The sequence below is a fragment of the Rhinolophus sinicus genome, linkage group LG01, assembly GCF_036562045.2.
Source record: "Rhinolophus sinicus isolate RSC01 linkage group LG01, ASM3656204v1, whole genome shotgun sequence".
Classification (NCBI taxonomy): domain Eukaryota; kingdom Metazoa; phylum Chordata; class Mammalia; order Chiroptera; family Rhinolophidae; genus Rhinolophus; species Rhinolophus sinicus.
The window spans coordinates 23,083,770-23,105,806 of NC_133751.1; the positions used below are offsets into that span (position 1 = coordinate 23,083,770).

At 33.4% G+C, this 22,037-nt stretch overlaps 1 protein-coding gene across 3 annotated transcripts in view; it reads left to right on the forward strand.

Annotated features, from left to right (window-relative positions):
- The window catches only part of SUCNR1 (succinate receptor 1), a 32,338-nt gene extending 16,444 nt beyond the window's left edge, over nucleotides 1-15,894 (forward strand). The window contains exons 2-4 of one of the 3 annotated variants that reach the window (XM_019732056.2): nucleotides 8,653-8,840; nucleotides 10,205-10,270; nucleotides 10,730-15,894. In XM_019732056.2, the coding sequence (XP_019587615.2) occupies nucleotides 8,805-8,840; nucleotides 10,205-10,270; nucleotides 10,730-11,671 (1,044 nt within the window). In that variant the 5' untranslated portion in view covers nucleotides 8,653-8,804 and the 3' untranslated portion in view covers nucleotides 11,672-15,894. Of the gene's footprint in view, nucleotides 1-6,080; nucleotides 6,204-8,652; nucleotides 8,841-10,204; nucleotides 10,271-10,729 lie in introns of those variants that run through there. The other 2 variants (XM_019732059.2, XM_019732058.2) reach the window with 2 other exon arrangements.
- The last annotated feature ends 6,143 nt before the right edge of the window (nucleotides 15,895-22,037 follow it).

Genomic DNA, 22,037 nt, shown 5'->3' on the forward strand with positions numbered 1-22,037 from the left:
ACGTAATTAATATAGGGTGGGGGCATATTTTAAAAGGTAGTATTTGAATATTTTCTTAAACTTTTACATTGTTTATTTGTAATTGTCAGAACTGATAAAATCTGAAAATTTTTCATTTACTATAATACAATATTGACCTAACAGTGCAAATCAAATGTTATTAGTTTTGCAGTATAAGTCAGCATAAAACATACTTTAAAATTAAAAATTGCATCAATAAGTATGTTGTAGTGGTAAAGATACTAATAAAAGAGAATCACACCTCTAAATGTTTTATTAATGGAAATAGTTACTTTCCTTAATTTAATTCATAACACAGTCACAAAGCACTTAGCTCTCTCTCGTAATGAACATATTTCCGGTACCCCAGGGAATTTTGAAAACTTTCCAATTCAGTTACTAAAATGCTCAGTGAGATTCAATCAGACTGACTTTGTGTTCTTTATTCCAAGGGTAAATAATATATTGGGGCAAGCAAGGGGTGCAAGATTGGGGAGGGTGGTTAATTAGTACCCAATAAAAAGTGCTTATGTGAACATCAAAACAGTGAACTAGCTGTTTTTTGTTTTGTTTTGTTTTCATAAATAATGCACTGAGAAGCATGTCAGTTTGCACAAAATATGGTAAATGTGACTGGAAAAGACTGAGTAATTGAATAGCCAATTAACAAATGAATAAACTATTTCAGTGTTTCAGGCAAACTCTCTTTTCAAAATCAAAAATGCTGTGCCTTGGTCAGTGACTGTTAAGAGTGAAAATTATCTCCATATTTCACATAAATATTTGAATTTTATTTCAGGGAATCAAGACAGCATTATTTTTGTAGGGAAACACCTGTTTACCATATATAATTTAAAAAAATCATTTAGCCGTTGGTGTTTCAATATTAAAAGGTAAGTTTGCTGCATTTCTACATTAACTATTACTAGTTCAAAGAATTTAGAATCCTTCAGCTATAGCCAGATACTTTCAACAATTAATGTATTTTAATTCAGCGGAGCACAATTTCTTTGAGTTATGCAGAAAAATAATAAACATGGCACATTTTTCTCAATTATGTGATAAGAGAAAAAAGCAATAATGTACAAATCTGAATTATTAATGTGACTCTTACATGACAAGCGTTTTTATGTAAAGAGGAAATAAATTTCTTTGCCTCAGCCTGAATTCCCACCTTGAATGGTTAAATTTCCATGGTAAAGTAAATTTGGTCAACAATTTGTTTGGTTTCTAGAATCTGGAAGAGTTTAGAGACAATCCACATATACCCTCTATGTATTATGTTTTCTTTTTTATTGTTCTCTTAATTTCTTTTTTCCTATCTAAAACCATTCTTTGGATAGGGAAATAACCAGGTAGCCTTGGGTAGGTCCACCCAACAGAGCAACACCAAAATATCCTCCTCAGTAATTTTTATTTAATTCAATTCTTTGGGGATGTATTATTATTTTACTATTACTACTACTACTACTACTACTACTATTATTATTATTACCACCCCAAAGGGTTTAAGAGAATTTACTTGAGTTCCATTAATTGTCGTCTTTTCCAGCCTGTGATTCCTTGAAGATCAGAGTGACCCTAACACCATCTTGTCATGTGCTGTTGAAAGAAACGTGTCTTCTGAACATGCTCAGGGACAGTGTTAGTAGAACCTTCCTATAAATGCTTTATTTATTTATTTGTAACATGCCTGGTTTCTTTTCTAAAATTTTCTATTCTATTTAGTTGGCAGATTTAAATAATTAAATTTGATAACCAATAAATCTGATGGCCAATAATTAAACTTAGTGTTGGTTTTAAACTTATTTTTATTAGATCAAAACACATGAAATGGCCATATTTAAACTAAACATTTACCAAGGTCCATCATTTTGACCTAATATATATATTTATATATATTTATATATATTTATTTATATATATATATATATATATATATATATATATATATATATATATATATATATGTTTTTATCTTATGAGAAACAGTCAAAGGCTTGGGTTCAGGGTCAAACAGAAAAGACTTCAAGTTACAGCCTAGTCATTTATGAGCTGTGTGATTGTAGATAATTATTTAATTTCTGTTCAGCCTCAGTTTCTTTATCCGAAAATTAAGAACATTAATCATATGCACTATATTAAATTTTTGTCAATATTAAAGGAGTTGATGCACATGTGGTGTTACAGAGCGAGTGCTCAAAAATGTTAGTGAAAGTTATTATTATTAACATTGGATTTAATTAACATTTTGATTGTCTGTGCCATCCTTTTTTTCTTCCTTTTGAATTTCCTGATCAGTGTTCCTGGTTTATATGAACTGCTTTTGCATTCCTAGCCCATTGCATTTTCATATATTATCTCATTTGATATTATGAACATTATGAGGTTTATGGGATAGGAATTATCATCCCCCTTTTCGAAACAAGAAAACCATGTTATGTTATCTTTTCAAAGAGCTCACAGTGGGTAAAACGCAGAACCGCAATGAAAATTCACTAATCTTTTCACCATGCTGCCTTTTATAAAGTCGTTTTAAATAGACCATCCTGGGCATTCTAACATTGAGGCTATTGGGTTAACATGATCACTGTGAAGAAATCTGCTTCTCAATTGTTATAAACTTCTATAATAGCCAGCATTTATTTAGCAATTAATTTGGACCTCATATGATATATATAAACTATGTACTTTACTACATACATAATAACTCCATGCAATTGGCCCCCTTTACAGATAAGAAAACTGGGAGCAAGTAAGGGGTAAAGCCAGGATTTGAAGGAGACAGATTGCCTCCAGGCCTATGCTCTTAATCAGTACAATATATTGTACTAAAAACTTTACTGTCTTTCAAATTTTCATTGTTCTTCAACAGTAAATTTCAACATGTCACATTGTTTCTTTAAAAAAAAAAGAAAACCTGAAAATAAAAACTTTGCCACATGAAAATTTTATATGCTAACTACAATTATTTCCTAGGAGACTTGTCCTCTCACAGGCAAGACTGCTTCATAATTTATAATTTACAGAGCCTAGTGAAAAATGAAAATGCAGGGACTTTTGTTAAAATGTTATTAAGAGTTTCAATTAGAAGGCCAAAGCACAGCTTTAAATAAAGGGTATGGTCCCTTAGAGTGTGAGGCCCTATGTGACTAAAAGATGGCACACCCATGATGCAGACTCTGCTCGCAAGGTCCATAACCCTGAATCTGGCCTTGACCCTTGCATCTATCTTTCTGTAGACCTGAGCAAAGCCTCATAATATGAAAAAAACAGAAGTATTAGAGACCTTTTAAGTCTGTCCCAGAATCACTCTAGTTTCTCCACTGAAAGTATCCTGAGGCAATGAGACTTTGGGTGAATTAGGACACAGGAGGGAATTAACGCAGCCAGGCCACAGGTCTGATGATATTTCCTCTAAGAAAGGAGAAGTATGGTCCACAGTCCAGAGTGAGACAGTAGCCAGGATGTGGGGAAAACAAAGAGGAAGCGCTGGGGTACTCCCATCACCACACAAAGAAGGAGTAGCCCTTATCACCCATCAGAATGGTGGCAGAAACTTGTGAAATACAGCCAGATGTCTTGGTTGTTTTTTGGGGGGGGGGGTTCAAGTTAATTTATGTTTAAAATTAATAAGCCTGGCCTCCACGATTAAAATGCTTTGCTTTTGCCCTTTTAAATTTATAGACAAAAATGATGCTTTTAGTCTTCCTTCTAAAAGTAAGAAAGAGCTCCATTTCTGAAAAAGTGTCATTATTTCTTGAACTTTTATTTAATCTGTGGTGTACATCAAAGTTATTGTCATTCAATCTTATAGGCAATCAAAAATCAGAGCAGGTAAGACATACGAAAATATGCTCACAAAGAGATGTCACATCATACTTATTAGAATGCACATCATGAATAAATCAACAAACAAATGCTGGCGAGGATGTGGAGAAAAGGGAACCCTCATGCACTATTGATGGGATTGCAAATTGGTACAGCCACTATAGAAAACAGTATGGAGTTTCCTCAAAAAATTAAAAATAGAACTACCTTATGATCCAGCAATTCCACTCCTGGATATTTATCCAAAGAAATCCAAAACACTAATTAGAAAAGATATATATGCCCCAATGTTCATTGCACTATTTACGATAGCCAAGATAAGGTAACAACCAAAATGCCCATCAATAGACGATTGGATAAAGAAATTGTAGTACATATATACAATGGAATATTACTCTACAATTAAAAGAATGAAATCTTACCATTTGTGACAATATGGACGGACTTAAAGAGTATTATCCTAAGTGAAATAAGTCAGACTTAGAAAGATACCATATGCTCTCACTTATATGTGAAATCTAAAGAACAAAATAAATAAGCAAACAAAACAGAAACAGACTCATAGATACAGAGAAGTAATGGTTACTGGATGGGAGGTGGGCTGAGAGTCTGGGTGAGAAAGGTGAAGGGATTAAGAAGTACAGATTGGTAATTACAAAATAGTCATGGGGATATAAAGTACAGTATGGAGAATGTAGTCAATAATATTGTAAAAACTATGTGTAGTGCTAGATGGGTACTAGACTTATTGAGAGGATCACTCCATAAATTATACAAGTGTCTAACCACTATGTTGTACACTTGAAACTAATAAAAAATAATATTAAACATCAACTATAATTAAAAAATAATCATGGGGATATATAGGACAGCATAGGGAATATAGTCAATAATATTCTAATAACTATGTCCAGTGTCAGATGGGTCATAGATTTATTGGGGTTATCACTGTGTGAGGTGTGTAAATGTCTAATTACTATGTTATTTGTACAATGCAACTAATAAAAAATCAATGACTAATTGATAACAATAAGAAAAGAATCAGAGCAGGGGCTTTTACAATAAAAGTATATAGGTTTAAACTCAGGTTCCTCTCCTTACAGATTCTGTGACCTTGGGAAAGTTAATTAACCTCTCTGAGGTTCAGTTTTTAATCTGTAAAATGAAAAAAAAATTAATAATGACCTCAAAGAGATTTTACAAGCATTCAATAAATGAAGGTGCTTAGTATAACACCTGTCATATCATAAGAATTCAACAAATTAGAAAGACGTTATTTGACATAAATATACATATATTTCATACATAAATATGTGTTATATTTCACTCATGTACATACTTTTAAGTATATTATATATGTATACATACATGTATATAAAATATATTTTTTAAGTTTCTAAGTTTTGGTTTCTCATATATTGGAAAAGAGGAAATATTGGCTTGGAGGACTGGCTGTAATAAATAGTTTCTTTGGGGACTTCAGCCTGTCACTGCTAACTCAAGACTCAGCTTTTATGGCATTCAAATTAAATTACTACTGCCTGCACAATTAGGGATATAGCATAAACCCTATGCTTCAAATCAGGCAGATTAAGTGTTTACTTGAATATAAATTGAATAGAATCCTCAGAAAAAACCAGGTGTGCTTCTTGTCTAAAGTTTTGGTGATATGCTTCCAGGTGCTATGCAGTGTACTGACTGGAATGTATAATTGCCATGTGTTGAGGTTATCTTACTTACATACCATCTCTCTCCCTAATCCCTCGATGCTTGATGTATTCTTTTTTATGTGCCTCTTGATTTTAATCATAGAAAATAATACGGGAAATACCTTAAGCTGTATTATCCCTTTTGCTAATACACTGACAGAACATAGTATATACAGATTTGCTTCTAAAATTTCAGTTATATAGTTTCCTCAAAATTCTTGATAACAGCTATTTAGTTATCATATGCCCAATATAGAATTCACCAAATATTGTCAATTTGAAAAATGAAGAAAAAGCAGAAGCAATTGTATACCCAACATAAACAGTGCTAAACTTTAAATATGCAAGTAAACATGAAAATAACAAATGTTTTTCTGTTGTGTTGATAGTGAATAAAATAATTTCAGTAGCACTCTTTTCAAAATCTATTTGTGAAATGAGTAATTTGTTTTGTATCTGAACTTCAGAGGAAGTTCCCCTACTTGAACTTAACTTGGAGGTTTGACTGAATAAATTATTCTTTGACTTTTGAATTATTAATCTTGGCTGCATGACATGCAAATGAGACAGCACTATGTCCAGAGGCACAGCTCTGGGTCAGAGGCTGTATCAAGCTGCTGGCAAAGAACTTCTGTGAAAGGATCAGGGCCAGACAACAGAACGGTAAGTTCTAATGTAACTCACGTTGCCCGGGTATATAAAGTAATGCCAAACCTCCTTTTTGTTAGGCGTTTCTTTTAAAAGTGGCCTGGGAGCAACTAAGGTTTAATGTTTAAATGAACTGTCTGAACTGTCCTTCATAAGTACGTGTAGAACAGCAACAGAAACTAAAAGGAAGTCATAAGTTTTTCCTCTACAGTTACTTTTTACCAAATGTCTTGTTTTAATTGCCAAATACTAAATTTATTTTATTTAAAGAGGTTTATTATATTTGCTTGTGTCTTGGTAACATATTTAAATAAAAAGAGTAATTAGATTTACTTAAATAAAACTAGCTGAAAAAATTTAGTTTCTAAATCATATGAAACAAGTATCATATATAAGATCTTATGTTTCAAAAATAATGTGCTAGAGGGAATTTTAAGGCATTCTAAAAACTAAATTTAGTATTTATAGTTGTAAAGATGGCATCAATCAAGAATATAATTCACTAATGAAAAATGGAAAATTGCAGAAACTATTGCTATTACATCTTCCAGAACTTTTCATAATTGGTGAGCTATTTTAAGAAATTTATAAACACAATTTGATACCATACTATCACATTTTAATACTTTGACTTCTGGTGTAATTTCTGCAATACATGAAAAATGAAGTCATCCCTATTAAATTATTGTGTCTTTTCAATGTGAATATATTTTTATTCAAATGGTTTATTAATAAAAAAACAATTTGGTAATAAACATACTCAAATTTCTATGTAAATTTGGCTTAAGAAAGCAGTAAAGAATTAATATTTCATAAGTGGTCTTTAATCATGATGATTATAAGAAAAAATTTAAGAGCTAATAAGCTATCAAATATATTTTTAATGTAAATGTCAAAAAAATTTACATTTTAAAAGTCTAAATATAATTAAAGTGAAAGAAATATTCTCTAAAATTGAGAAGTACTGATCTGCTTATGTGAGTAAGTGAATATTGTTTGTAGTTTAATAATTCTAACAGGTTTAGGTATGTTTTTAGATATATAATTAAAGATTTTACATTAATTGCCAATATCTAAAAACCAAAAACCTGTTTAAAAATAATTCATTTAAATCAGATATAACCATTTATCACAATTTTCATTTCCTAGAAATTTAAATACAACCTCTAGAAAGTGGAAAAGAGATAATTAAGTTTTCACAAGAGAATTTCCCTTCAATTGGGAGTTTTGCTTAAAAGATCAGTTTACTCCATCAATTTGTAGAATTGTGATGGCCAAACTAAAAACACACTCAATTACAAAAATCATTGAATTTGGAATCTAATACTCTAGAAATTGTGCCTCGTTGAGAGGTTAAATTGGCCTGCAAATATTAGACAGCCTTACATTTATAAAACCACAGTTTATCAATATTAAGGACTTAGGAAAATTCGTTTAAAAATGAAATAAATTTATAAAAAACAGATTTTAAAACATATTTTTGAAAAATTAAATTCAAAATATATATTAAACTGTAGTATGGTATCCAAATATCAGGAGTGGTTGGTTTACAGACAATTTTGATATGTTCTTTTTGCCTAGCTGCATTTTCTGAGTGTTATATAATAAAATGTATTTTTTAAAGTTATTTTTAAAAAGAGAGAAGAAGAATGAAGTAATCACTCTGAGAAACAGGACAAAGGTGACCAGTCATTCATTTGCCTTATTTCAGTCCTGGTATTCTCTAACCCTATTACCTCTCTAATCTCCAATCCCAATGGATTGCTCAAAAGCAGGAGAAGTCTCCATGGCTTCAACATGGTCCCAAACTTGCCTGCCTGGTAGCTATTGGTAATCTGGCTTCTAGTTATAATCTTCATAACTATATTTTACTTCCATGGCAGTCAAACTTTTCTTCTGTACATAAACTACTGACATAAGTCAGTACAGTGCATTTAAGAACTCACTAGGTAGAAAGAGAAAAGTGACGACTAGAAAAAGAGGAAATTTAAAAATGAAGGAAACTTCCTATTATCTTCATTTTCATTTGAGCGTGTGCACCAGCTTTTTGAGTATTCCCAAAATAACAAAGCTGCCCAGAGCTGAGCTTTGAAGAACTATAATATTTAAAGTATGGGCAAAGAAGGATTAGACCACAAAAAAATGTCTAAAAAGAAATGAGGGAAACAAGAGACTGTTATGTCATAGAAGGCAAGGAAGAGAGAACTTCCAGAATTCAGTGTAAAAAACAGCTGAGAAATATAATAAGAAGACTAATGGAAAATGACCGCTGCATTGAGCAACATTGAGGATATTTTGATGGAGTGGTGGGTCAGATGTCAAATTGGAGTAGATTAGAAAGGGAATGGGTGTCAGGATATCAAAACAATTAGTGAAGACAGCCCTTTTGGTAAATCAAGCTGTGACTATGAGAGAAACATTTGCAATGATGGAAAGTTGTTTATGCCTGCTCCTTATTTTTAAGACTGACGAGACAAGAATGTTTATATGTTGATGGAAAAGATGTCGCTGAGCTGGAGAAGAAGACTGAAGAGACAGGAAAGAGAAAAGCTGGATAACACAGAAATCTTGAAACTTTGGGAATGAGTTGCATCTGGAGTAAGCCCAGAGGAACAGATGTTCTCTGTTGTCACAGGAAGGAATAAAGGACAGGTACAAAGGCAGGAACCAGAGAGTGGAGACTCAATGAATGAGCTCTGTCTCAGGGAACTCGGAGACAAAAGTATATGCTAATGATGAATAGGGCAGAAAAAGATGGAAGAGGTTTGAAAAAATTGGAAAATAAATGAAATTGAGAAATGTGATCAATTGTTGGAGATGTGAGAAAACAGTAGAATCAGATAACCTCAAAGATGGAGTGAAGCGGAAATTAATAGCAAAAGAAAAGAAACTAACAATAAATTTAAATTAAATTAAGGGGAAAAAAGATAGTGTAAAGCCAATCTGCTTTGGTTCTTCAGCGTTTTCATGTGTCTGTTTCCTGAGGAAGTCCCTATTCAGCTTTGTTTAGAGCTGGACTTAGTGGCAAGTTGCCATAGAAAGACTTGAGGAGGGACTCAGAGGAATTTAGGATGTTTTAAATAGTGATTAAAAATAACTTACCAAAATATTGAATTTATCATATCTACAATTCCATGAATTATTTTCATAAATAAAACACTCAAAACACCAGCAATCTTTAACTGAAGTAGACTACTTAAATTTGACAAAAGTAGATATGAGTTTTCCAGATGCCTTCATCATAGCAAATTATGCTCGTTGTTTGCATACCTCCCAGAAAAAAAGCAGTTCAAGTATATTTGATCTTTTTTTTTCCGTCTATTTACCAAAACACTATATTGAAAGAATCATTTGATTGTCACAACTGACACTCAGAATCCTATTTGACAAAGAGATTTTTTGAAAATGTTATTTCCAACCTTGATTTTTTTCTCACTAAAAATAAGAAGGATTCAATATTTAACAATAGCAAATTAGTATACTTTTTGAGTAATTCAAGTTCTTTGAATACCCTACCCAACCACAAACAATCTGGCCTCATTACAAGAGAAAAACATGACAGGTGAGCAGGACATTTGAGGTTTGAATGCATCCAATTGCTTATTTTCATATCCCCTATTCAGAAGATGCTATGATGAAAGTCTTTTACTATAACCTCAGGAAGACACTTAATTTTTCAAGCTTCAGTGACTTCATGCGTAAAATGAAAATAATAATAGTCCCCACCAAATGATGTCACTGTGAGTGTAAAATGAGATACTCCTTGGAAAGTGGTGAGCACAGTGCCCGGTACACTGGAAGTTTTCAGTAAATATTTTTCACTATTTTTACTAAGTGTTTTACTATTATTACTAAGATTTTCAGCTTCATATTTCAAATTGGAAAAAGTTATGTCTTCAAACTGCAGTTGCATTTTACAAATTCAATGAAATAAGCATAATTCTTTGACAATATGGAAACAATAGCTATTAAAATGGCAAGACTGGAGTTACAATAATTTCTGTTTCCTCCTTTAGGTTATGGTTCAATTCAATGTAACGCAGCAGAATTTGCTGAACAACTACAATGTGCCGGAGAGCCTGGTAGGTCCCGGAGACTTTCCTCGGCTCTTACTACACTGAACTTTCCATTGGCCTCTTTGCTGTTTGTCAAGTCCTCCATGTATGTTTCCATCTCAGGGCCTTTGACATGCCTTTCCTGATGTCTGGAATATTATTTATCATTATATAGCATGCACTTATTCGTTCATTTCCTAATTCTTTCAGAGAGAGTATAAACTGTTTGAGATTAGAAACTGTGTTTTACTCACTGCTGTTATTTCCAGAGCCTAGCACATAGTTCAAAGGTATCAATAAATATTTGTTGAAACATTAGTGACATATATACGTATATATATATATGTATGTATACATATGCACTCTATACTAATATAACCTGCAGCTTTTAAGTTTTATTTTTTTTAATTATTATTTTGTTAAGCACAGTTTTGTCTTTAGTCATAGTCTAGTGTTTCATCCTTATATTTTCTCTCCCTTCTTTAGGCACCGGATCCCTCTTGCAAAAACTGGCTGACAGCAGAGGCTGCCCTGCAAAAGTACTACCTTTCTATTTTTTATGGAATAGAGTTCATTGTGGGAGTCCTTGGGAATAGTATTGTTGTTTTTGGCTACCTCTTCTGTCTGAAGAACTGGAATAGCAGTAACATTTACCTTTTTAACCTCTCTATCTCTGATTTGGCTTTTTTGTGCACCCTTCCCGTGCTGATAAGAAGTTATGCCCATGAAAAATGGACACATGGGGAGATGCTCTGCACCACCAACCGATACATGCTTCATGCCAACCTCTACACCAGCATTCTTTTCCTCACTTTTATCAGCATTGATCGCTACCTGCTTATGAGGTATCCTTTCCGAGAACACCTTCTGCAAAAGAAAGAGTTTGCTGTTTTAATCTCTTTGGCCATCTGGGTTTTAGTAACCTTAGAGCTACTGCCCATGCTTCTTTTTATAAATTTTGTTACAGGGAATAACGGCACCCAATGCAGTGATTATGCAAGTTCTGGCGACCCCATGTACAGCTTCATTTATAGCATGTGTCTAACCTTCTTGGGATTCCTTGTTCCTCTTTTTGTGATGTGCTTCTTTTATTTCAAGATTGCTCTCTTCCTAAAGCAGAGGATCAGACAATTGCCCCTTGAAAAGCCTCTTAACTTAGTCATACTGGCGGTTGTGATCTTCTCTGTGCTCTTCACTCCCTACCACGTCATGCGGAATGTGAGGATCGCTTCACGGCTGCAGACCTGGGAGCAGCCCCCTTGCGCTCGGGTCATCATCAGCTCCATCTACATTGTGACTCGGCCTTTGGCCTTTCTGAACAGTGTCATCAATCCTGTCTTCTATTTCCTTCAGGGAGATCACTTCAGGGAGATGTTGGTGAATAAACTGAGGCACCACTTCAAGTCCCTTACAACTTTTAGAAGATAACTATTGGACTGATGATGTTTGCACTCAGGGAAAAGTGAGGTCCAGGAGACACAGATTGTTTTACACATGCAGTTGTAGGCCAGTTAGAGTTTGACAAACTCATCGACATAAATCCAAGAGGATCACTGATCTGACCGTTTTTTAGAGACCTGGTTTACTCAGAGTACATGAAAAACAGGATGAGAAGAATTTATTGGTTTATTCATCTAAGAATTGGAAGAAGTTGGACTAACACAAATGTTTGGATGTGTAAATCTGAAATCTTAGGTGTTACCAAAGTTTCTCAGTCGGTATAAGAGGAATAGAAGATAGATAAAAGAAACAAGTTTCTCTGCATTTAATCATTGATCAGATTGTAAAAAGAAATTGTTTTGGTGATATTCTCTATATTATGCTTATTCATACAATCTTACAACTTTATGTGAGAAGTGAATAGCAAATTAGACATACGGTACTAAACAGTTTTGTTAGAAGTTGTGCTCTTCAGCAAATTTAAAGTAAACAGTAACAATAATGAGCAAGAAAGCAATATAACAAGTTCACAGATGCCTATATATTTCTTTATATTAATCATGAATTGGAGTCAACTTTTAATTTATCGGTCATTTTTTGTTGATGTATGGTTTATAGTGCAAATAATCATATTAAAAAGAACCTGAAGAGATATTTCAACAAAGGGAGTAGAGGTTTGAGCTTGACTGTTAGGAAATTTAGATGTAAATGATTTTTATCAAAATACTAGAGAGAGATTACCAAGCATAGTCATAAAAACCTCAGAGTTACAGAACACAAAGTGCCCATCAGGAAACCAAAGCAAGACAAAAAAACAAAACAAAAGTGAGTAAACTATTTTTGAATTGATTGTGCCATCTGGCATTTACTGATCACAATTTGATCATCAATGCATGGAAATATATTAAAGTTTATTAGCCTTGCTCCCATTGATTAAGTAGTAAAATTTAAACTATGTTAATATCATAAAACCAGCAAATAAGAGGAAATTAAATGTTAATACCAGAATTTGTTGGGTTAGTTTTACCTTTGGAGGGAAAACCATAGTTCCCACACACACATATTTTATTTTGTAAGCACTGGGATAATTTACAAGGACAACTTTATCTTAGACAGAGTGACTCACATCTGGAAAGAGCCTTGTTTTCATAGAACATTACATAATACCATTGAAGGAAGTGTTCTAAACAAAATGCACTTTGTGAAATTGTAGAATATGAGGAATATTTATATGCATATCAATATAGATTATCTCAGGAGGGTTAGTCACCACTTCATGCCACAAACCAAATTTGGGGACAAAAAAATGGTGCTGTACTAACTTTTTAAACCTAAACAAGTATCACATAATAATCCATTACTATATGCAACAAAATGAGTCTATGGCCACGTGTCTATGTTCCTTTCCTTGATGTCAGTTCCTATAAAGTGAGTAATATGAAGGATGAAATAAACATTATGAGTACAGAGACATAAAATTCCATTGTCCTTCCTGTTCTAAGATACTCTGGGAATATTACACGTATTTTGATATCCCCCAAACCCAAAATATTCCCAGTTAACGCTTTTATACTATAAGCAACTGAAATATAAAAACGCAACACTCACAAAGGATTTATTTTAAGATTTTTTTATACCATTTCTTTATTATTAATACTTTAAAATTTTCAATGTAATTTTATAACTGCCGGATAATAAACTGAAAACAGGATCTCCTGAATTTCTTCATCAGAAAAAGCCACAAAAAAGGCCTTAGAAAAGAAATTGCTTACTTCTGCAAAGTTAGCACCATATAATTAATTGTAGTTTGTATGGCTTTTAATTTGCAAAGGTAAAATTAAATTTTCCTGCCCCTACCTCAAGAAGTGGCAGGTTTGGACTCTTTCTAACAGTACACTGACGTATTTTGTAAAAACCGTAAACTCTTATATGTATCTTGTAACCAAAATGCTAAGTATTTTCATAGCAAATTTCTTAACTCTTTTCTTGCTCAAATCTGTCATATGGTAACTTAACCCTTAACAGACTAAACAGGCCTTCACTAAAATTATAAGTCATGCCATTTACTTTTTGGACTAAGTGATTGTAAGAATCACAAATAATAAATAATGGAAATCCTTTCTGGGTTTATATTTTTCAAAGGAAATAATGTTGGGCTTTTGTATCTTGTCTTTTAATTGGCTCCCTAGTGTCTTCAGAATCATGTCTAAACTATTCAATCCAGCATTTTGCAATCTGCACCCACCTCCTCTTTATACATTACTCTCACTACTGTTGTCACAAACTGTACCCTTCAGCCACTTTGCTACTATATTAAAAAAAAAAAAGCACTGAAGAAACTTTCTATTATTAGGTAATTAGAGATTAATGTAAAGTTATAAAGAAATGTACAGGAAATACTATGAACCCTTCACCCAGCCTTTCTTAAAGTTCGCACATTGTAAAACTATGAGTAATACCTTTTAGCAAGAAAAAAATATGTTTCTCCATGCTTAACAGTTATACCAAATTGATCTAATTCAAAAGTGATCATAATTTTAAAATACACAAAAATATTATAAAACTATTAGGAGAAAATAAGTATATAGTTATAGTCTCTTGAAGAACATTTCAAATGTTATACAAAAAGCAAACACCATAAAGGGAAAAAAAAGATTATAATACCTATATTTTTGAGACATTCTCTCTGTTGAAATGCAAATAATCAATGAGCCAAAACCTATGTGTGATATTTCAAGCCCTATCATAGGCAATTCCAAAGGCCTCAGGCTAACAAGGCCCTCACGCACCAGACTTGCTACACAGACAATGCATTATAGCTGCTGAAAGGAGTTGCAGTCAATGACTTAGACTCCCCTGCTAGCCAGGTTGTTCCTGGACCTTACATTCCAGAGGTAAAAAGTCAGTCATCATCTAAAACAATCTGCATATTGCAAAATGCTATAGAAGGGAATTTCAAGTGTTGAGAGGCCATGGTAGAGGTTGTTCCAAGACAAGGAATTCAGGTGGTTTCACTCTGAGGGTATCTTCCCCTAAGAAATTTAACATGTCATAGTAAAAAGAGGAAGAGAGGAGGAAAGATCATGCCCGGCAATAGGGACAGAATATACAAAAGCCTTATGTTGGGAGGGGCATGGAGGAGACCAGTGGAGGGTCAGCTGATAGTCTTGAGCACAGAGCGTTTCAGGAAGTACAGGATGGCGCTCAGGAGACAGATAGTTGCCAAATTGTGTCGCTGAAGAGGAAACAATAGGATATGTCAGGAAAGGATAGATCAAGAGTCCCAGCATTTCTCAGCAGGTAAAAATTTAAGATCAGTTTTGACTGGCCATTTGTGATTCCTGTATTCCAAAGACCATAAAAGGATAAAGCAGTCAGCTCCACATACATTTCCCAAAATACCTTACGGATTCCTGCTGCTCTGGATTGGCATCTCAATGATCAGATTCCTTTGGTTTACTGTCGTTTTCCCTTATTCATAGTTTCAGTTTCCAAGGTTTCAGTTACCCATGGTCAACTGCAGTGCAAAAACATTAAATGGAAAATTCCAGAAATAAACAATTTATAAGTTTTAAGTTGTGTGATGTTCTAAGTAACTGGATGAAATCTCGCAAGTCTCGCTCTGTCCCGCCAGGGATGTGAATCTCCCTTTTATCCAGCATCTCCACCTGTAGTCACTTCCTGCTTGTTAGTCACTGAGTAGCCATCTTGGTTATCAGATCAACTCTTTCAGTTTTGCAGGGCTCGTGTTCAAGTAACCCTTATTGTACTAAATAACAGCCCCAAAAGGCAAGAGTAGAGATGCTGCCAACTCAGATATACCAGAGAGACGCCGTAAAGAGCCTCCTTTAAGTGAAAAAGTGAGTACAATACAGTAAGATATTTTGAGAGATAGAGACCACAATCAAGTAACTTTTATTATAGTATTGTTATAATTGTTCTATTTTGTTATTAATTATTGTTGCTAATCTCTTACTGTGCCTAATTTATAAATTAAACTTTACCATAGGTATGTATATACAAGAAAAAATATAGCATATATATGGTTCAATATTATGTGTGGTTTCAGGCATCCACTGGGGAAATTGGAATGTATCCCCCTTGGATAAAGGGGAATACTGTAATCATGTTTTAAGATGTAGCTTGTTATCTAAAGGCAGATCAGTTTGTGTCTCACCCCTGCAAAAAATAAATTATTGAGTCTCGAGCAATCTTATAGTAAAACTTTTTCTTTTTTTAAGCTTAGCGTATATGGCCCTAATGATGTATCCCCTGCTTACTGCTCTTGAATAATCTGCCACCCACTCTTTGCTCCATCCATACCAAGAATCTAATGTTTTCTCAGTGTGTCAGCCTTTTCTTTTCTTTTCTTTTCTTTTCTTTTCTTTTCTTTTCTTTTCTTTTCTTTTCTTTTCTTTTCTTTTCTTTCTTTCTTTCTTTCTTTTTGTTTGTTAAATTTATTGCAATGCCAATGGTTAGTAAAATTAAATAGGTTTCAAGTGTGTATTTCTATAATGCGTACTCTCATACATCACGGAAATATATATATGTTTCATATATATATTCATAAATATGTATATATATTAATATATTCATAAATATATATACACATATATATATATATTTCATGTTGTGTGCTCACCACCCAGAGTCAGTTCTCCTTCTATCACCATATATTTCATCCCTTTTGCCCTCATCTAACACTCCTTCCCCCCTTTACCCTCTGGTAACCACTAAGCTGTTGTCTGTGTCTAAGAGTTTTTATTTGTTTGTCCTTTTCCTTTGTTGCTTTCCATTTTATATACCACATATGAGTGAAGTCATATGGTTCTTAACTTTTTCTGTCCAACTTATTTTGTTTATTTTCAAGGAGGATTTTATGAATTTGACTTCAAAGTCAAGGGAAGTAATAGCTAAAATAAATGAATGGGACTATATCAAACTAAAAAGCTTGTGCACAGCAAAAGAAACCATCAACAACAACAAAAACAGGTAACCAACCAAATGGGAGAAGATATTTGCAAACAACACCTCCAATTAAGGGTTTGTATCCAAAATATTAATGAAGAACTCGTACAACTCAACAACAACAACAAAAACCCCAAGCAATCCTATTAAAGAATGGACAGAGGACTTCAATGGACACTTCTCCCAAGAAGTGTCCAACAGATGGCCTACATAATCCCAAGATCCGTCCATGTTGTAGCAAATGGTACTATTTCATCTTTTCTTATGACAGAGTAGTATTCCATTGTGTATATATACCACATTTTCTTTATCCAATCATCCATTCAAGGACACTTTGGTTGTTTCAATGTCTTGGCCACTGTAAATAATGCTGCAATGAACGTTGGAGTACATCTGTCTTCACAGATAAATGTTTCCAGATTTTTTGGATAGATATCCAGGAGAGGGATGGTAATTCTATTCTTAATTTTTTTGAGGAACCCCCATACTGTTTCCATAGCAATTGTACTAATTTACACTCTCACCTGCAGCGTATGAGTGTTCCTTTTTCTCCAGAGCCTCTCTAACACTTGTTATTAATTGTCATGTTGATTATGGCCATTCTAACAAGTGTGAAGTGATATCTCTTTGTGGTTTTGATGTGCATTTTCCTAATACCCAGTGAAGATGAGCATTTTTTTGTATATCTGTAGGTCATCTGTTGGACACTTCTTGGGAGAAGTGTCCATTGAAGTCCTCTGTCCATTCTTTAATAGGATTGTTTGGAGTATTTGTTGTTGTTATTGAGTTGTACGAGTTCTTCATTAATATTTTGCATATAAACCCTTAACTGGAGGTGTTGTTTGCAAATATCTTCTCCCATTTGGTTGCTTACCTCTTTTTTTGTTGGTGGTGGTTTCTTTTGCTGGGCAGAATCTTTTTAGTTTGATATAGTCCCATTCATTTATTTTAGCTATTACTTCCCTTGACTTTGAAGTCAAACTCATAAAATCCTCCTTGAACCCAAGGTCCATAAGTTTAATACCAATGCTTTCTTCTGTGCAGTTTATTGTTTCAGGTCTTATGTTTAGGTCTTTAATCCATTTTAAGTTAATTTTAGTATATGGTGGCAGCAGTCTAGTTTCATTCTTTTGCATATGGTTTTCCAATTTTCCCAGCACCATTTATTGAAGAGGCTTTCTTTTCTCCATTGTATGTTTTTGGCTCCTTTTTTGAAAATTATCTGCCTGTATATATGTGGGTTTATTTCTGGATTTGCAATTCTATTCCATTGGTCTATGTGTCTGTTTTTCTGCCATTACAATGCTGTTTTGATTATTGTCACATTGTGGTACAAGCTGAAGTCGGCAAGTATGAAACCTCCAGCATTGCTTTTTGTTTGTTTATTTGTCCTTAGGATTGCCTTTGCTTTTCGAGGTCTTTTGTGATTCCATACAAATCTGATAATTTTTTGTTCTATTTCTTTAAAAAATGCCATGGAGAAACTGATGGGAGTTGCATTAAATCTGTGTATTGCTTTGGGTAATACGGCCATTTTAACTATGTTGATTCTTCCAATCCTTGAACATAGAATGTCTCCATTTCTTTGTGCCTTCTTCAATTTCTTTTAAAAATGTCTTATAGTTTTCAGTGTATTGGTGTTTCACATCCTTTGTTAAGTTTATTTCTAGGTATTTTATTCTTGCAATTGCAAAAGGGATTATTTTTTCATTTATTTTTTTGAAATTTCATTGTTAGTATATAGGAATGCAATGGATTTTTGTACATTGATTTTGTAGCTGGCAACTTTACTGTATTCATTTATTGTTTCTAATAACTTTTTGGTGGAATCTATAGGGTTTTCTATATAAAGAATCATGTCATCTGCAAAAAGTGACAATTTAACTTCTTCATTCCCAATTTGGATGCCTTTTATTTCTTTCTCTTGCCTGAGCTGGCTAGGACTTCAAATACTACGCTGAACAACAGTGGTAATAGGGGACCTGTCTTATTCCTGAACATAGAGCAAAAGCCTTCAGTTTTTCACCATTAATTACAATACTAGGTGAGAGTTTGTCATATATAGCCTTTATTCTGTTAAGATGTTTTCCTTCTATACCCATTTTATTAAGTGTTTTCATCATAAATGATGTTGTATCTTGTCAAATGTTTTTTCTGCATCTATCGATCTAAATCATACAATCTTTACCTTTCATTTTGTTTATGTGGTGTATCCCATTGATCCATTTGTGTGTGTTAAACCATCCTTATACCCCTGGGGTGAACTCCACTTGATCGTAGTATATAATCTTTTTAATGCATTGTTGCAATCGATTTGCTAGAATTTTGTTTAGGATTTTTGTACCTGTATTCATAAGAGATATTGGTCTGTAATTTTCTTCTGTGTGTGTGTTATCCTTACCAGATTTTGATATCAGAGTAATGCTGGCCTCATAAAATGAGTTAAGAAGTATTGCCTCTTCTTTAATTTTTTGAAAGAGTTTGAGGAGGCCAGATGTTAGCTCCTCTTTGAATGTTTGGTAGAAATACTAGTGAAGCCATCTGGTCATGGATTTTTGCTTTTGAGGAGGTTTTAGATGACTGATTCAATTTCCTTACTGTTAATCAGTCTATTCAGTATTTCTAGTTCTTTGTGATTCAGTCTAGGAAGGCTGTATGTTTCTAAGAACTTGTCCATTTCTTCTAGGTTACTGAATTTGGTAGCATATAGTCCTTCATAGTATTTTTGGATGATCCTTTGCATTTCTATGGTATTCGTGGTAACTTCTCATCTTTCATTTCTGAATTTGCTTATTTGTGTCTTTTCTCTTTTTATCTTAGTGAGTCTAGCCAAGGGTTTGTCAATTTTATTAATTTTTTCAAAGCACCAGCTCTTTGTTGCATTAATTTTTCTATTGTCTTTTGGTTCTCTACTTCATTCAGCTGTCTGTAATTTTTATTTCCTTCCTTCTGCTGACTTTGGGTTTCATTTTTTCTTATTTTTCTCATTTTTAAGGTGTAATTACAGGTTGTTTATCTGGGATTTTTCTTCTTTCTTGAGATAGGCCTGTAATGATATAAATTTCCCTCTTATTACTGCTTTCACTGCATCCCAATAATTTTTGTAGGATGTTTCTCATTATCATTTGTTTCTATGTATCTTTTGATCTCTCCTTTTATTTCTTCTTTGACCCAATCACTCTTTAATAGCATGCTGTTTAATCTTCACATATTTGTGGGGTTTCCTGCTTTCTGTTTGCAGTTGATATCCAATTTGAAAGCCTTGTGATCAGAGAATATGCTTGGTATGATTTCAATCTTAAATTCACTGAAGCTAATTTTATGGTCTATCTTTTGAGAATGTTCACGTACACTAGAAAAGAATGTATAGTCTAGTATCCTAGGATGAAGTGCTCTATAAATGTCAATTATGTTCATTTGGTCTAGAGTGTCATTTAAGGCTGATATTTCCTTACTGATTCTCCATTTGGATGATCTATCCATAGCTGTCAATGACGTGTTTAAGTTCACTACTATAATTGTGTTTGGGTCAATTTCTCCCTTTTGTTCTGTTAGTAGTTTTTTTGTATATTTTGGTGTTCATTGATTGGGTGCATATATATTGAAAACTGTTGTTTCTTCTTTTTGTATTGTCCCCTTTATCAATATGAAATGTCCATCTTTGTTTCTTGTTACTTTTTTTATCCTGAAGTTTGTTTCCTCTGATATAGGTACAACTACACTTAATTTTCTCTGGATACCATTTGCTTGCCATATTGATTTCTACCCTTTCACTCTGAGTCTGTATTTGTCCTTGTAGCTGAGATGTGTCTCTTGGAGGCAGCATATGATTTTTTTGTTTGTTTGTTCGTGTGTTTTGATCCAATCTGCTACTCTGTGCCTTTTTATTGGTGATTTCAGTCCATTTACATTTAGGGTGATTATTGATATATGAGGATTTCCTATAGCCATTTGTTTTCTGGTGTCTCAGTATCTCCACTGTTTTTTTGCCCTTTTGTTGCTGTCTGTTATTTTAGTGTGATGGTATTCTATGATTTTCCCCTCTGTCTTTTTCTTTCTTTTCTTTTTTTTTTTTATGTTGTGTCTCACTTCTGGATTTTCCGTCAAGTGATTGCTATTAAGTTTATGTAAAAGAAAATTTTGTATATACAGTAGTCGTTTATCTTCAGCTTGCTTCTTATCTCCACAGATTCAGACTTTACTCTCTCCCCTTTTATGTTTTTGTTGTCACAAGTTATCCCAACTTAAGCTGTGAGTTGATTTCTAAGTTACAATAACAAGTTGTCTTTTTCTTCTTTTTCCTTTTCCTTAATATTTTTGTTTTCTTTACCCTTTATGTTATGTTTAACTGTACAGTAAACTATTTTGTGTAGGGGTTGTCGTTTCCTAATTCTATTTGTCTGTTAATAATCTTGCTCATGGTTTTGTATTCTTTTGATTTTTTGTTTCAGGTCAAATAGCCTCCTTCCGTATTTCCTGAAATGCAGGTCATGTGTTAGAAAATTCCTTCAGCTTCTGTATGCCTGGAAAAATCTTTATTACTCCTTTGTATCTAAAGGATAACTTTGCTGGATATGCTATTCTTGGCTGATAATTTCTCTCTTTCAATCGTTTGAATATTTGATTCCACTTCCTCCTGGCTCGTGGAGTTTCAGCTAAAAAGTCTGATGATAATCTAATGGGCTTTCTCTTATAGGTTATTTACTGCCTTTTTTTATCCAGCTGTCTTGAGAATTCTTTCTTTGTCATTAATTTTTGACAGGTTCAATATAATGTGCCTTGGAGAAGGCCTGTGGGGATTGAGGTAATTAGATATTCTATTTACTTCTTGGATTCCAGTTCTTTCCACAGGTTTGGGAAGTTGTCATCAACTGTTTGTTTGAATGGACTCTCTGTTCCCTTCTCCCTTTCTTCTCCTTCTGCTATACCCATTATTCTCATGTTGTTCTTTCTAATGGAATCAGAAAGTTCTTGTAGAGCTATTTCATTTATTTTAATTCTCAAGTCTCTCTCTTGTTCATCTGTGTCATTTTCAAATTTCTATCCTCTATGTCACTAACTCTTTTCTCCCTATGGTCAACTCTATTTTCTAAGCTGGCTATTTCATTTTTTCATTTTCTTATTGAGTTCTTCATCTCCTCTATTTCTATTTGGTTCTTTTTAAAATTTCAGTGTCTTTGGCAAAATGTTCATTTTGTTCTTTGATTGTGTTTCTAAGTTCATTAAACTGCCTCTCTGAGTTTTCTTGCATCTTGTTGAGTTTTTTCAGAACTGCAATCTTGAATTCTCTGTCATTTAATTCACATATTTCCATATCTTTAAGTTCATTTTCTGGAGATTTTTCATTTTCTTTCTGAACTGCCTTGTTACCTTGGTTATTCATGGC